We start from the raw sequence: 17,274 nt of genomic DNA, 5'->3' as shown, positions 1-17,274 counted from the left end.
GACTAGGCCAAAATGGAACTACCCCCTATAAAGTAATAATAAAACCTGGTATCCCTTACAAAAAATAAAATGGTGACCAAGACATAGAAGATATTTCATTTAAAATGTGACAAAGTCACAAGATTTGGCTTTAATCAAACTGCCCTGATCACATGATCCCTATTAGCTCAGTTGCCACAGAGCAAACATGCTGATTTTTAGCAGACACTCAATTTACTGAAGACAAAGAGCCTTTACTGCATTTAAACACCTCATCTTTCACAAAGAAATGGACAATACAGTACTTTAAGTCTATGACTAACAGATCAGAGAATTTGAGGTTTAGACATCAGGATCTTGAAGGATTCTTGGGTTTAGGTGTTTGTTTTTGAGGTATGAAGGGAAGGTGAAAAGACACAACAATCTATTTATAGTCTAAAACTTGGCATCTTGTGAGTGTTATTTATTTTATGGAATGTGGCATTTGGCTGCCTTTCTTCTCTCCCTCTCTAGGAATCATAACTGAACGTGCAACATAAAAACATTTATTTAATGGATGATCAATGTAATGGAACACAATATGAGAAACACACAATGCATGTGCTGTTCACAAAAGCATACCAATCACATCCTGCCCAAACACAGTACAGAACACGCATCTTCAAACTCAAGGAAGAATCTGCTGAAATTTCACTACACTGTTTTCAAGAGTTTATAGATTTTTTTTTAACCTAGGTTTAGTCATATCAGAAACATCAAGATCTTTATTAGGGAATATTTTAAAATGAATTATTCAAGTTACAAATCTGAATGGGAAAAGGAAATAGCAGCAGAAAAAAGTCCTTTAAAAACATAGTCCTAAATCTGAAAGAAGGAGCATGGGAGTAGGGGAAGTGATGGGAGAGAATTACCAACAGTAAAATATATTTATTTAAAGATATTAATTCTCATACATGAAAATTATTTAATTAGGGATTTCATGAGTGTCACTACTCTTTGTAGAAAATGGCTCATTTTTGCCAGCAGTTTATTTCCTGAGATATTATAGATTTACTAGGTCCACAAAAGGCCTCTATCTGAAATTTGGGGAAAAAAAGACACTTTAAGATGATGACTAGTTCTTAAAACACTCCTATACGCATTTTAACTGAAATCCAAAATATACTTACTTTCTGTTAGTGGGATGGAGATAATGACACCATTTCCTGTCCCCACCCATAAACGATTACAAGATACCATAAGAGCTGTGATTCTCACAAAAGAGAAGCCCAATTTTCCAGTACCTATAAAAGAAAGACATTTTGCAAAATGATAGCGAAATATATCAATACCACAAGAAACACTGATTTAGCACCTATGTGTCGGGAACTGAGAGAGACATTGGAAATACAAATACAAAAATGAGACAGTTCCTTTCCTCAAGGGGCTTACATTCTATCAGGAGATACATGTTCAGAGATATGTAAATATAGGATATATGAAAAAGCAGACACAGTAACATTGTGGGAGAGCATTAACTTGGGGAAATCAAAATAGGCTTTTTAAAGAAGGCAGAAATAAGGAAGGAGAGTATTTCAGAACTAGGAATAGCCTTTGCAAAGGCATGAAGGCTGGAGATGGAATGTCCTCTGGGGAAATCGGTAAGGCTGGAGACAAGAGTACTTAGGGGTAGGGAAGAAACTGGCTGAAGCTAGATTGCGAAGGGCTTTAAATGTAATAACAGAAGAGTCTGTACTTTAACCTAAGGACAATTGGGGTCCTATCGAAGCTTCCTGAACATGAGAGTGCTATAAATAAACTTATACTTTAGGAATATCAATTTGCCTATTATGTGGATCCTGGATTGTAGAGAAGAGAGCCTAGAAGCAAAAAGGTTATTGCAGGGGCAGCTAGGTAGCTCAGTGGGTTGAGAGCCAGACCTAATGTCAGGAGGTCCTGGGTTCAAATTTGGCCTTAGACACTTCCTAGCTGTGTGACCTGGGCAAGTCCATTGCCTAGCCCATATTGCCCGTCTGCCTTGGAACTAATAAACAATATCGATTTGAAGACAGAAGATAAGGATTTAAAAAAAGTTACTGCAGTAGACTCAAAGAGAGGTGATAAGGGCATGAACTAGATTGTGGGGAGAGTTAAAAGAAGGGATGAGATGCTGAGGAGATAACATTAATTAATTATGAATAATTAATAATAAGTGGTTGAAAATTGATGGGGGGGGGAGTATAAAGTGGTGGAAAAGCTTCAGTCAACAAGCATTCCTCAAGTGCCTACTATGTGCAAGTTCTGGGGATACAAAGAAAGAGGAAAAATAACCATGAAATAAAAACATGTAACTGATGCACCCAGAACACACACGAACACTCATGGGCATGTGAAGCTTTAGTGGCCAGGGGGACCTTTAGAAGGTGGCCTTTGAGATGAGTCTTGAAGGAAGTCAGGAGGTCTAAGGTTTGGGGGAACCCTTGAGGGGAGAGCACTCCAGGCAGAGGAAGCAGCCAGTGCAAAGGCCCAGATGCCAGAGATGAAGGGTTGTGTTAGATGAGCAGCAAGTCATCCAGTGTAGCTGGATCATTGAGGGTCTGAATATATGGGGGTCTCAGAGGATGGATCATGCCTAGAAGGGAACTCAAAGACCATCAAATTCAACTCTCCTCACTTTAAAGACAAGGAAATATGAAATCCTAGAGAGGTTGAGGGCTTTGTTCAAGGTAATATGGGCAGTTAAGGAGCAAAGCTAGAACGAACTTAGATCACTTGAGTACCCACCTAGTATCATCTTTTACTCTACTATCTCCCTGATGGTGCCCTCAACAGAAACAGGCAAGTTGTGGGGTTGGAGTGGGACAGGTTTAGGAAGAAAGATAATTAGGGTTTAAAAAATACATATGTTGAGTTTGAAATGCCTATGAGCCATCCAGGTGCAAATGTACAGCAGGAGACTGGAGTTTAGGAGAGAGATGATGTGGTCTGGGAATCATGTGCATGGAGATAGTAACTGACTCTGTGGGAAATGATGAGATCACCAAGAAGGCACAGGGTGAGATAGCACAAGACACAGAACGTGCTGCTACGAGAGACCAAGAAGAGCCATTGACAGGTCCAAAGAGAAGCATGGCAGGAATTGGGAGAGCCCAGAGGACAGACTATCATGAAGTTCTCCCACACTGCACACAGGCCAAGGAAGATCTAGGCTGAGAGATCATGAAAAAGAGTTCACTGGTGACCTTAGGAATGGCAGTGCCTGCTGAATGGGGAGGAATGAATAACACTACTTAGACACCAAGCCATCTGAACTGGCTCAATGTGGCACTTGAGTCCATTTCCTATAACTAACTGTATGTGGGTTTACCTCAAAGTAGTCCATATGCCCAGCATCGTAAAGTTATCAGAAATGCAAATTCAAAAACTAGTTGGTATCCTATTATCAGTTTAGAGAGAAGACACAATTAAGGAGAAGATCCAAACCAGGATGTAAGCACAGTGAAGAGAATGCTATATTTAGCAGATCTGTGAAGACCAGAAATCAAATCCTGCTTCAGATACTGAAAAGCTGTTATGACTCAGGACAAGACTCAATTTGTTCCTCCATAAAATGGGGAGAATAACAGTATGTACTTACCTCACAAGGTTCTTATAAAGATATGAGGTAACATATATAATATTACTAATATTATAATAATAAGGCACTTTGCAACCATCTTAAAGTGCTACACAAGTGTCAGCTATTGCCTAGTGTTTCTTTTCATAAACAAAAAGCTCCCTTCCTTCTTTATCTGAACCTATGTAAGGTTTGAAGCAGCTAAGGAAAACACAGCATTTGGGGCCTGGAAGCTGATAAGAAAACTGGTTGTAAAAAGTCACTTAGACAAAACTAAAGCCAATTCCTTCCATCCTTCCTCCCTCCCTCCCTTCTTTCTTTGTTTCTTTCCTCTTACTTCTGTCTTAAGAACAATTCTAAGACAGAAGAGTCTTTGAATAAAGGGTAGGCTAGTCTCTATTTATGAGAATAGCTTATACAAATTTATATACCTTGATTCCTCACACAGGACTTTCAACAACTAAAAACTCCACCTGCACAATTATTCTGGGAGGTTGTTACAAGATAAAGGGCTTGGAAACTTACCTAACATTTTGCTTACATAAGGTTCAATGTCCACATCCTGTAGATGCTGATATGTATGTGCATGATAAAGGCGGAGGGTTGAATCCAAACGAATTGAGACCCATACCCCATCACCAACCCATGCCAGTTGTCTCACTTGGCTCTCTTTCCTTGGGTGGGCATCAAATGATTTCTAGGAAAGATGATTAAAATGCCATAGTTAGTCTGACTTTGAAGAAATTCATTTTTATAACCTTTTCAAAGCAATTAATTGGGTTGGTTTTGTGCTCTAAAAGGGGAGCATAAACTCTCATTTACAAAAAAGTTGCTACAGTTCTGGGACATAACTGCTCCAAGAAAGAGCACAAAATAAGTACAAGCGATGGCTAGACATTGCATAATATCTCAACACGGTCCAAAGACACAAAAACAACATTAATTATTTAAAAGAAAATATTCAAGTTCCACAACTGTGAGACTCAATATCTCTTTTAGGTAAGGAACACATGGGATAATAACACATGCCAATAAAGCAGCCCTCTCTCAAACAAATAAATAAGCATGAGAACAGAACCCAGACATTGAGTGTAAGACAAATTAGAAAACAGAATGCCAGAAAAGGGAGGGACCTTTGCCACCATGAGGTCACATTCCAGCCTCTACAGGAAGAAGAAGCACAGAAAGGAGAAATGACAAGTGGCTTTGAAAAGAATGTTCAGAAGAATCATACCCAGAACCTAGGGCTTCTGATGCTCAATTCTGTGCTCTTTTCACCCACTACCTCTTAGATGTCTCCCCAATTCAGGCCCATGTGTATAACCTTGGTGTGGAGAGGACAGAAGAGAGAGTGACAACAAGGAGAGGATGTCACTTACTTCCCTGACACAACACTTTAGGAAAATCTACCACCGTGGTCATGCTATGATTTTAGAATTATATAGGAGCCAAAGTTGGTAGAATAGTTGTTTTTAGTCACTGGTCCTCAAGTATAGTCCCAACCTAATATATCTGGTAGTCTGGTCACTGGGTCATGGATTCTTTGACCAACTCATGCTCAAATGGGTTGAATCCAATCAACCCAAGGAAGAAAAAATATATTAAATATTCAAATGGCCATAAGACTTCTGCAATGACAATGGAAGAGTAGTAGAAAAAGGGAATGGAAGTTATCAATTTTTAGAATATTTATAAATATACCTTAGTTGTTCATATATTCTAAATGGACTTCTATGTCCAGTAGCCAAATGTCTATTTTATAAAGTTAAGGAATCAGAAATCTTGATGGTCTCACTACAAATTAAGCCAAAAAAAAAAAAAAAGGTTAGAGATATCTAAATAGGAAGATCGCTCATAGGTTTTCCTTCGACAGGTAAATGAAGATGATAAAATAGAGTTTACTATTCACCCAAAGTCAACACAAAACAATTTCATAGGCATTTGGTCATCTGCCATTGTAATGCCCATATTAACATAAGTTTATGTATTTGCCCCATTCATTTCCCCCCAAAAAAGAAAGAAAAAAAATCACCATTAAGGTAATTGAAACTTATGTAACAACTGTTGCAGAGGATGAGGAGCTATAGAAATACTAAAAGGAATTTAGTAAAATTCTCCAAATTAGATCAACATATACTTGAATCACTTCTATGCAAAGGTGGGCACATGTTAGGAGAAAAATATGTTGGAAAATATGGTTCAGGAGACTTCATAGCTATCCATCATAGTTTCTTCAGGAAGGTGCTGGGAGGTGCTCAATACTGAACACCAAGGAATATAAAAATAAAATTGATTACAGTTTAATGGAGGGGAAATGATTGGTTACTGGTGTACAGTCATTTTGAAATCACCTGTCCTTGAGACTATACACTTGTTATAAAGCAAAGATCAAAATCAATAAGAGGAAAAAATAATGTGGAATTGAAGAAATTTCCACTTGACATTTAAATAAGATTTTGATGCTGGAAAAAGAAGAAAAGAAAAACATGATCTAAGATGATCATCATTTCTTAAGGCAATGTATGTAAACCAACTGCCACAATGACTAAAAAGAACCTAGAAACTATCTCAGTGAAAAAAACTGTGATATCTTTCTGAGCAGCAGCTTAAAACATGACCTTGATTATAAAAATCTTACAGAGGAGAAGGATGAAAAAGATTATGAGCAGTGTCACTCCCAAGACAGAAAGAAGTATTGGAGGGAAAAACAAGTTTTAAGAAAGCTTTGAGAGACAACCAACCAAGCTAAGATATCCCTAAGGATGACTGCAAGGACAACAAATAAAAGGTGGGGGAAGATCTGTAAGTATGCTAAACTTGTAAATTACACTCTTTTTATCATCAAGGACAGTGAAGTCTCCACATCTGAACATTACCATAGCAGTCCCATATATTCTACATGAAGACTGGCAGCAAATATAAGTGGCAAGAACAGCTAGAGCAGCCTAACCACACAAAGAATAGATCTGTCCTGAAGGGACTCCACTGTGAGCATGTCTATAGAGACTGGTCCTCAAGTCATATTGAAGAAGGAAAGACACCAAAAGTGAGCAGGGGAAAGCCAGAGACCTTAGTATATGCCACAAAAGGAACTGAAAAAAAATATCAATTAGCTACTAACTCATGTGCTACTCTTTTCCATTTCCATAAAATTGTTGTTAAGACTAATATGCACAAAATGTGTCTCTGACGATATGTGTGATTAAAGGTTCTTCTCAAAAGTGCCTCCTATAGGAGTAGCAAGATGACTCTGTAGATAGAGAGGCAGGCCTGGAGACAGGAGTTTCTGGGTTCATATCTGGCCTTAGAGACTTCCTACTTGTGTGACCCTGGGCAAGTCACTTAATCCCCATTGCCTAGCCTTTTCTACTCTTCTGCCTTTAAACCAATGCTATGTATTGACTCTAAGACAGAAGATAAGGATTTTTTTTTTTAAAGCACTTCCTATAAACTGAGGGGATGTTCATCAGTTGAGGAAAGCCTGAACAAGTGGCATATGGTTGTAATGGAATGCTACTGTGCTAATAAGAAATACTGAGCAGGATGATTTCAGAAAAACTCAGAAAGACCTACATTAATTGATGTAAAATGAAGTGAACAGAACCAGAACACCATACACAGTACCAGCAATATTGAACAATTTTCAACTGCCAACGACTTAGCTATTCCTATCAATACCATGATTCAAGACAATCTCAAAGGACTCATGATGAAAAATGCTCTCCATCTCCAGAGAAAAAAAGTAATGGAGTCTGAATGCATATAGAAGGAAACCATTCTTCTCTTTATTTTCGAGGTTTTTTTTTTTTTTAAATGTGCCCTCTTCCACAACCTATAGAACAATATGGAAATGTTTTGTATGACAGCACATGTATAACCAATATTAAAGTGTTCACTGTCTCAAGGAAGGGGAAGGGGAGGGAGGAAAGAAGAGAATGTGGAACTCATAATGTTAGAAAATGAACACCTAAAATTGCTTTTACAGGCAATTGGGAAAAAACACATTACAAAAGGAAAAAAAAAGGTGCTTCCTATGCATATGTCAATATCATACAAAAAAGATGTAGTCCAAGAGAGAACTTTGTTGTGTGGTCTATAAAACATGGAGAAGCATGCTAGTCAAAGGGATTTGGATCACCACATAATGTCTCAATGCAGAGTCCAAATGAAAGAAGTAGTTCCTTTAGAACACCAACTCCTCCCGATGCTTCTTTTTGTGGATAATATTGTGCTAACTTGCATCAGGCCCCAGAATTATGCAGATCAATAAAAACTCAAAAGAAAAGAGGAAGTAACTTCCTATTGTCAAGACAAAAATATATAAGTGAATAGATATTCTGTAATCTTAGACAGATGACGTATATGGACAATGGATGAGAAGAGAAGCACTGGATTGCTTTTGGGAAACTATTGTGTTTTCGTGCCCACGGTTCACTGTGAAACATCTTCAGTGCATCAGCACTGTTCAGGTGATGCTGTATGATTGTGAATGAGGAAATATTAGTCTGAAGAATTCAAGTCATGGGTCACTCAAAGGAAAATGGAGAACTGGGAGATGAATCTAAATGCACTGCAACACATTAAAAATGAAGAACTAAGCAGAAGCAGGTGTTCAAGCAGCATAAAGGATATCATGAGTCAGGTAAAAAGAGGAAGTAAGGTGTACCAGACAAGTAGTATCAGGAGGGGCCCAGGCTCATCAGGAGAGAGATTGCCTGCATGCTCCACTTGAATCCAGGCAATATCAAGAAATGGAAGGCAAACTCTGCCACCACACTACAGAGACCTCTCTGAAGGACTGATGACAGGATATGGATGAGAAGGCACAGATGCACCGTGATCTCCACAATTGGGAAAATGAGCATCAATAATACTGTGATGAATCTGTGATCTCAAGGACACCTACAGCAAGTGTTCCTGACTTGTTTCACTCTGAGACACCCCTGTGAATTTGCAATCTCACACACACAGAAACAATTTTCCCTGGTACAAATCAATAGCATGGTTGTTCATCTACAATTTTTGACATGTTTTAATGTTGCTTTGAGGTCTGTCAAGGCCTTTACCTATGTCACTTGATCCTCACAAAAACCCTGTGAGCTAAGGGAAGGGATTTAAAATCAGTTCTTCCTGACTCCAGGTCCACTGTTCTAACCATTACGTGCTGCTTACCAATATGTCTGTATACAGGCAGGCAGACCCTGCCTCCCCCACACACCTCTCTCTACATAGAGCTAATATACACATGTAAACCAATCTTTCTCCTCTAAATCCAAGTTACTATTACTCTATCATCCCTAGTTAAAACTGGCAAAGGACATATGAAGAAACTCAGCATGACAAGACATACAAAGGATAGCTTTGAAGCATTCTCAAGTAAGAGAAAAATGATTAGTTCTCACATTCTTTAGAGGATAAAAATAAAGGAATCACATCAGCAAAAGATGGGTTTTAACTTGCCTCTATTTTCATGGCCTTTGGTTGAACCACATAGATTTTATTCCTATAGCCACACCAGACTTTATCGTGTACCACAGTCATGCATCGGATGGAATGGTGAGGCCGTCCTAGGTCCAAAAGGTGATAGTTTGACAAATCCCACTGACCATCTTTAAAATCAAAACATGGGAGAGAAAACGTAAGAAAGCAGTTTTGTAGCAAATGTGTCTTTGTTATCTCTTGTGCAAATTATATTTGATATTTAAACAGAAAAATTCCACTTGGGTGGAACAATTCTAATTGTTAATGAAACGTTACAAAGTACATATGAATGATTTCAGGCTATCTCTCCTTTTCTGACACCATCTACTCTTGGGAGAAATTCATTTGAATTGATCCTCACTTACTCAGACTATTACAATGCAATCAGTGAAGTAATTCATGCTACATGCAATGTCTACACTGAGTTCAGGGCTGACTTTCCACCCACCAATACCATAACCCTTTAACCTATAGACCTGGATGATAGTAATAACTGGAATTACTCATAAAGAATAGAAATAAGTTTTCATTTGAAATATGACATGAAACAATAAAAACTCATCCCATGAACCAAAATTTAGTTTGTTTTAAAAATGAACTTATTTCTAACTTAGTCAAACAAGTTCACTTAATAAAACAGATATAATATTTTTTAAACTTTGGACAAGGGGAACAAAAATATCTCCACAAAGTATTTGATCGAATAAAAGTTTGGCTGAGCTGGACATGACTTCTTCCTAACAAACACTCACATTTCTAAGAGCCCTTTAAAGTTTACAAAGTGCTTTCCTCATGACAACCCCGTGAGATCTAGTATAAATATTACTCTCACTTTACAAAAGAGTAAACCAAAGTTCAGATAACATACCCATGGCCCCCCTGCAGTTGCCCTTTGAAGCTGGGGTCTACTGATTTCAAGTCTTATGCTTTTTCTACTGAATCATGTGACCTTCTGGGTGCAAAGAGGTTCAGGGCTTGACAACAGAAACACAGCCAGGAAGTTAAGCATTGGGACTTCTGACTCAGTCTGCTCTTTCATGACATCCACAGTTGCCTCTGTTAGATATATTATTTATTCTATCCCTTGTCCCACCACAACCCCCACCATGATCAGTTTGTAAATGGAAACTGTTAAATAATGGCATAGTGTGGCTGCAAAACTGGAGACAATGTAAATATATTTTACTCTAACATAATACTATGTAAAGTATCATTAATCTGACAAAAAATATCAACCTTTATACTACTACACATCATTATTACTATTTCAGTAAATTTTTTCCTATTGTCTCTTAAAATATGAAAAAGGTATTTTGCATGAAAATATATTCTGCAAAGCAACAAATTTGGGAACATTTTAAATACTTAGATATTAAAATGGAGTCTCTTTTTATCATCTTGTAAGAATCAGTGAAAATAATATAGGAGTAAAAATACCTACCAACTCCTCTATGAAAAATTGCTAGTGTTCCATCAGCTAGTGCAACCAATACAATTCCTTTTACATGTCTGCAAAAAGAAAGGAAAAATAATTTCAGTAAACAACTTCTGGGGACAAAGAGCACCAAATATTACTGCAATCCCTATTCAAAGTGGGATAACCAAGTAAACAGGTATGGTTTTTGCTCTTTGTTTGTTTGTTTGTTTGTTTTTTTATATTTTTTTTAAATCCTTAACTTCTGTGTATTAGTTTCTTGGTGGAAGAGTGGTAAGGGTAGGCAATGGGGGTCAAGTGACTTGCCCAGGGTCACACAGCTGGGAAGTGTCTGAGGCCAGATTTGAACCTAGGACCTCCCGTCTCTAGGCCTGGCTCTCAATCCACTGAGCTACCCAGCTGCCCCCAGGTTTTTGCTCTTTGATAGAACCTAAATAAGTAGACCATGCCAAAAACTTGGTTAAAAGCAAACTCCACAGAAGTCATCTGAAACCTCTAAGTAAAAGAGGTATTTGTTCTTCCAACATAACAAAGAATTTATAATATTTGGGAAATCTTAGATTTATTCTATTTAAAATGCTCTGTGTTGCCTCCCTGTTAAAAACTAATAATCCTCTTTTACTTCTATGGCCTTAGACACATGGTGAAGATTAAAAAGTTCAGTTGGAAAAAAAAAAGTTCAGTTGGGCCAGACATTGATTTTTTTAAAAACAGTATAGTGATTATTGTATTTTATCAGATGCAAAAGTAGGCATTTAAAAAAAAAACCCTTACCTTCCATCTTAGAATCGATACTATGTAATGGTTCCAAGGCAGAAGAGTGGTAAGATTAGGCAATGGGGATTAAAGTGACTTGACCAGGATCACACAACTAGGAAGTGTTTGAGGCCAGATTTCAACCCAGGATCTCCCATCACTAGGTCTGGCTCTTAATCCACTATGCCACCTAACTGCCCCAAGATAGACATTTTTAAAAGAAGTTTTCATAAAATAAAACTTACACAATACTGAGAATTGAATCTTTAAGTTTAATGGAATGGAGACATTTCCTCCACTGGGCAACTGAAGAATGGACATATAAACTGCAAGAACAAAGGCAAGAGGCATTAGCCATATAAAGAATTCCAAGGAATCATCGACATGTAGCCACTTACAACTTAACTCAGGGAAAAGGCAAAGAACAACAGAAAACTGAAGAATACAGGACAGCTATTCCTGTGCTATTATGAAGAGTGATAAGGAAACAGTGATGTGGCAATGCCCTGCCTAAACAGAGTGCTCTGCAAGCTGCCAACAGAAGCCCCATGACAACATGGAGGGAAGAAGTCAAGCCTGTGCCATGTGCTAGCTGCTCTTAGCCTCTCTTTATCTGTCCTTCATTATAGAATCTTTGTCCATGGCACCTATTCCATGCCTAACCTTGAGTAGGCAAGAGCATAATGCATAATAAAGAAATCTCACCCTGTTGCTAAGTAAACAAACCTTTCAAACTATAAAATGCCCACCCCACAGGGCTTTGATCAGTTTTAGCCTTCTCTCATAATCATTCTAAAAATTCTTTGTTTGGGATTGGGCCTGCCTTGCTGCCAAATATATTCCTTTTATTTCTTGTATTTCCTGCTCACATTCTAGCCTATGTAAATCCTTGCCGCATTAGGAATCTCTCTTCTGTGTTTGGATCATCCAAATTTAATGTTTAACTTGCTTCCTTTTCCAAGAATATTGTTATGTAATAATGGAACATTCTATGACAAAAGACCATATGGTTTACCATTTAGAGTGACAGCAAACACAGTTACAGAGCCAGCTGCTTCACAACCTCAGCATTTATCCATATGTGGAATTTCTTTCCATTAAAATAAGGCAAACCAGGTACACTAGTCATATTGCTACCTCAATTATTGCTTCCATCTCAAAAGGAGGCCAAGAATGCAGAAATAATCCAATATTAAGTTCTTGTTCCTTTGCTCTTACCATCCATTCTGTGCTCCGAGCCACATGGTTGGTAAAAGGCTACTCATTTTCTGAGCTTCCTCTCGCACCAGGTCCTGTTCACTCGGCAATACAGTTATTTGATCTTTGTATACATCTGATTCATTGCTGGGAGAAGAAAAAAAGAATAAAAATGATAAGATCTGCAATTGACAAATGAAATTTTCTATAGAATGAACATTTCCACTCTTAATCTTTTAATGAAAAACCACCAAAAATAAAGTCCTGAAAAACCTAAAACACTTACAAGTCCTTTATGATATCAATTAAGATAGAAATAGCATTAAAAAGTCAATTGTTAGTCTAATAAACAGGAAAGAAGTAGTGAAGACAAATAGCACCTACCTCCAATTATGCTTTTAATGCAGGAAGTTATTGGAAGTTTTATGATAGATTTCATGATGCCAATCCAATGTTCTTTCAAATAAAGGCATTTCTTTCTTTTTTAAAAAATTTAAACCCATACCTTCTGTCTTAGTATCAATTCTAAGCCAAAAGAGCAGTAAGGGCTAGGGCAATCAGGTTTAAATGACTTGCCCTGGGTCACACAGCTAGGAAGTGTCGGAGGCCAGATTTGAATACAGATCTTCCCAAATCCAGGTTCTATGCTTTATCCACTATGCTACCTAGCTGCCCCTAATAAAGGCATTTCTTAAAATCCACAAAGGAAACTCCACAGGTGCTTGCAAAATGTTTCAAGAAGCCTATGAATCAAATGAAATGTATCTAAATTTTGCCCAAAGATCCCATATCTTTTAAATAAATTGGCAGTGGTTAATTTGGAAGTTTTAACCAGGACAGATATGGAAAGAAAGTTACTTTCCCAGTTTTTATCACTTACCCCATTATCTAAAGGGCTAATAAATTTAATTTATTACAGAAGAGATCCAGTTCAGACAGAGTCCTATCCTACGCCTTGAAGAAAAGGAGAGAAAACAATTGCTAGAAAACCTAGCTGACCAAGACAGAATTCTAACCATTAGATAAAGCATAAAATCATCCAAAATGTTCACTGATGAAACATAAATGAATCTAGACAGGTAATTCACAAAAGGTAAATTTTTTAAATGGGCAATTATACAAATAGCAAAAGGGGAAAATGGCTAAAACAATAAGTTTATGATGAAAAAAACTGTAGAAGAAAAGAAAATGCCAAGCCATGGTGGTGGAAAAATAATCAAGAAGATATAATAACCAAGAAGGCCTAATATACAATTTCAGGATCAGATTAAAAGTCTCAAAGTGAAAAGGAAGAAAATGAGAGTAAACTTCACAGAAAGAATAAAAGAGATAGAATAAACTGAAACCCAGTGGGAGTAGATCAAGAATAAAATATTTAGTGCCTTGCAATAATAACAATTAGTAGGATTTCTGCTGCTGGAGATTTTTTGGTTATTTATATCCATGAATTTTTGTTCAAGTTTTCTAACATGTTGGTCTATTTTTTAATACCTTGTGTGATATACAGGAGATCCCTCTTCAGTATTCTGCACCCCCAAGGGATCTGTAAAGACATGTTCTGTATAGACTCCAGGCTGGGTGAGATCCACAATATCTTCCCCTGATCCTGCATTTCCTTCAGTTGCTTCAGTTGCTTCTTCTGCTGTGGGAATGGTTTCATCTGCCTCATTATTTTCTACTTCTGTTTCTAGAAAATAAAAATGGAAGGAAGCAATTTTAGCTAGGCCATTTTGACTTCCATTTTCCTTGTATGTCACTCCCTTGACTCTTTTTTTTTTTTTTTAACCCTTACCTTCCATCTTGGAATCAATACTGTGTATTGGTTCCAAGGCAGAAGAGTGGTAAAGGCTAGGCAATGGGGGTTAAGTGACTTGCTCAGGGTCATATAGCCAGGAAGTGTCTGAGGCCAGATTTGAACCCAGGACCTCCGTTCTCATCCACTGAGCCACCCAGCTGCCCCCAACCTTGACTCTTGCTAGTCCCAGGGGGACCCTTATTTTTCTTCTTACTCTTCATTTTTATGTTCTGACCCTGTGATTTCATCATCATTGGGATGTGTGTGGAAGCTCCTTGTGCCAATGCAGACTGGCAACTCATCCGTAATTCAGTCTTACAGAGCTGTCTGGGCACTTAAAAGGCAAAGCGTCTTGCTCACTGTCAGACAATAGCATGTGGTAAAGGAGAGATCTGATTCCAAGCCACCCTGACTCCAAGGCTGCCCATTCTCTATCCCCTATATGCCTTTAGCATTTCCTTCATGTGTTTTTCAAAGAGTATTAAAGGGATGCTCTTTTTTGGAATTGACCCAGGTACACAGTCTAGTCAACAAACTAACTTGACTCAATTTTTCCTCTATAGTACTCTTTAATTTGATGCATCTCACAACAAATAAGCCTAAAGGTAGCATAAGCCCCTGGCAGCTAGGTGGCACAATGGGTAGAACACTGAGCCTGGTGTCAGGGAGACTCATCTTCCTGAATTTAAATTCAGTCTCAGATACTTACTAGCTATGTGAGTCTGGGGAAATCACTTAATAACCCTGTTTGCCTCAATTTCCTCAATTTGTTAAATGAGTTAGAGAAGAAAATGGCAAACCACCCCAGTATCTTTGCCACAAAAATTTCAAATGAGATCATAAAGAGTCAGATATGACTGAAAAATAACTGAACAAAGCTTGGATTCCTTTCCAATGTAAAGGAGAAGCACTGGCATACCTGGTGGCTTTTCTATCACAGGGGAAGAACCATTGGTATTGGGTGAAGCAGCTGGTCCTATAACACCTTCTGCAGTACAGCCAACCACAGTGATACCTCCCAACAAACTATCTGTTTCTGTTGAACTGTTGCTAGTCATACTTCCACACAAAGAGGCTTTATCCACTTGACTAGATTCTGTAGTCTCTTCTCCTACAGGGTAGTCTGTTTCTCGTGCTCCTAAGGAAAAAAGATACAACACTTGATTTTGTGACACAAAGCAATAATGGTAATGATTTACATTTATACAACTATAATATTTATTATATTTTTTTCATCTTTTAAGAGTAAATTTTATTCAGTCTTGTTATACATACTCAAATTCAAACAAGTGGTCAATTATTTATTTACCAGAAAGGAAAGACAAAACACTGAAACAAAGTAGAATTATTACTAATAAATTAGATCATTCTGAAGTAGCAAGCATCACATAATATACAAAGTTCATGTATAGCATTTTCTGTCATAAGGATTTTCCCCCACTAATTTATATACTGTATTTACATATATTCATTTTCTAAATTTTGACTAATATGAAAGACATAAATATTCCATGTCAAGGATAAGAACTCTTATCAACATCTAAAGGAAGATGTTGCAAATTCTTTATTTACAAAGATAGCATCATAAAATACCATTGATGTATTTGACCTAAGATTTGTTAAAGTGTTTTGTTTTTTTAAAACATTTTTCAAACAGGCAAGTGTTGTCAAGAATATGAACCGTCAATTTTCTTACTGATCTTAATCTTGTAAACAAGATGCTGCACAGTCAGGAACTAATTCATGATTTTGGGGCAACATCTAAGGCTCCACATTATTTTACATTTGTCTATATTATATTTTTTCTATTTTCCACCCCACCCCTGAAAGTCAAATTTCAAGTTAGGACAGATGATCCAAGTTGATTTTTAGTTGCTAGAAATCATGTTAATGAGGCCAAAGCAAGGGTCTAAATTTTCTTGTCAGTTTTTCTATTCCATAGCGCTATATATATATATATATATATACACACACACATATACACACACCCTGCCTACCAGATGTATTTTTTTATCTTGTTTTTGGGGGCGCTCCTTTGTTGGTTTGTTGGTTTTTTTAAAACCTTTACCTTCAAATCGATACTAAGTATCAGTTCCACAAAGGAAGAGCAGTAAGGGCAAGGCAATTGGGGTTAAATATCTTGGCCAGTCACACAGTAAAGTGTCACAGGCCACATTTGAATTCAGGTCTTCCCGACTCTTGGCCTGGCCTTTGTTGTTTCTTACTTAATCCCAGTGGCGTAAGGAGGTCCTGGTAAGAAAATCCTTCTACTAGTGCTCCATCTACTTCGACCTTCAAGTCTGACAGAACTGCCTAAGGCTTCGGTATGGCCTAAATTTGTTTTCTGGTCACTCACTATTCATGCATTTTCCTTCTTGTAAAGCCCATTCTTCCAAAACTTTAGAATATCTCTGTTAGTGTATAGAGAACTTAATACAAAAAAACAAAATAAAGAGTACTTCTTGCCTCACTGCACCTTCATCTTACCGGGGACACTTGCAATGCAAAGAACATGGGAGTTGCAAACGGTGAAACTGTCAAGAATGTTGCCTGGCTGATTAGCATCAACAACAAGAACTTTGGAGGCTGAGTGAGTGCTGGTGCAGATCCAGACGAGACTGGATAATTCTTCTTGATGTTTTAATTCTTTCTGCTGTTCCTGTATGGGAAAATGAGATAAAGAGGCAGTGGCTTATAAACAGTAGGTACTACACTGAAAGGCTCTTGGGTAGCTATTCTGATGACAGGGAATGTCACTTCAGGTTAATTTGGGTATCATTTGTGGTATTTAGAAAACTAGTTAGGAAAATGAATGAGTCCCTTAAAAGAGTGGCCAGGAGCCCTTTGATATCTCTGCACACCTTCAGCTCCTGGTCTAAGCGGTCCAAGCTGCTCTGGGAGGCGCTTCGTTGCTTGTTGTCTTCTGTGTCCAGAGTTGTCACATCATTATAAAACACACTGGCTCCAACCACAGAGCCTCCATCTCTTGTCTTCCCACCAGATAAGTTGACACCAACAGCACACCACAGCTTAGGG

General features: G+C 37.7%; 1 protein-coding gene across 5 annotated transcripts in view; it reads right to left on the bottom strand.

The window, feature by feature from the left end:
- Positions 1-17,274, bottom strand: part of SPAG9 (sperm associated antigen 9) — a 170,431-nt gene that overhangs the window by 18,137 nt on the left and 135,020 nt on the right. For all 5 annotated transcript variants that reach the window (XM_044672073.1, XM_044672075.1, XM_044672074.1 and 2 more), the window contains 10 exons: positions 17,100-17,267; positions 16,726-16,897; positions 15,158-15,376; positions 13,935-14,130; positions 12,465-12,590; positions 11,492-11,572; positions 10,497-10,564; positions 9,035-9,183; positions 4,100-4,271; positions 1,149-1,262 (listed from right to left, as the gene is read on the bottom strand). In XM_044672073.1, coding sequence (XP_044528008.1) covers positions 1,149-1,262; positions 4,100-4,271; positions 9,035-9,183; positions 10,497-10,564; positions 11,492-11,572; positions 12,465-12,590; positions 13,935-14,130; positions 15,158-15,376; positions 16,726-16,897; positions 17,100-17,267 — 1,465 coding nt within the window. The remainder of the gene's footprint in view (positions 1-1,148; positions 1,263-4,099; positions 4,272-9,034; positions 9,184-10,496; positions 10,565-11,491; positions 11,573-12,464; positions 12,591-13,934; positions 14,131-15,157; positions 15,377-16,725; positions 16,898-17,099; positions 17,268-17,274) is intronic.

The sequence above is a fragment of the Gracilinanus agilis genome, chromosome 4 (genome assembly GCF_016433145.1).
Source record: "Gracilinanus agilis isolate LMUSP501 chromosome 4, AgileGrace, whole genome shotgun sequence".
NCBI lineage: Eukaryota > Metazoa > Chordata > Mammalia > Didelphimorphia > Didelphidae > Gracilinanus > Gracilinanus agilis.
Note: the sequence above shows the minus strand (reverse complement) of the source record. Positions and strands in the feature narration are given on the sequence as shown.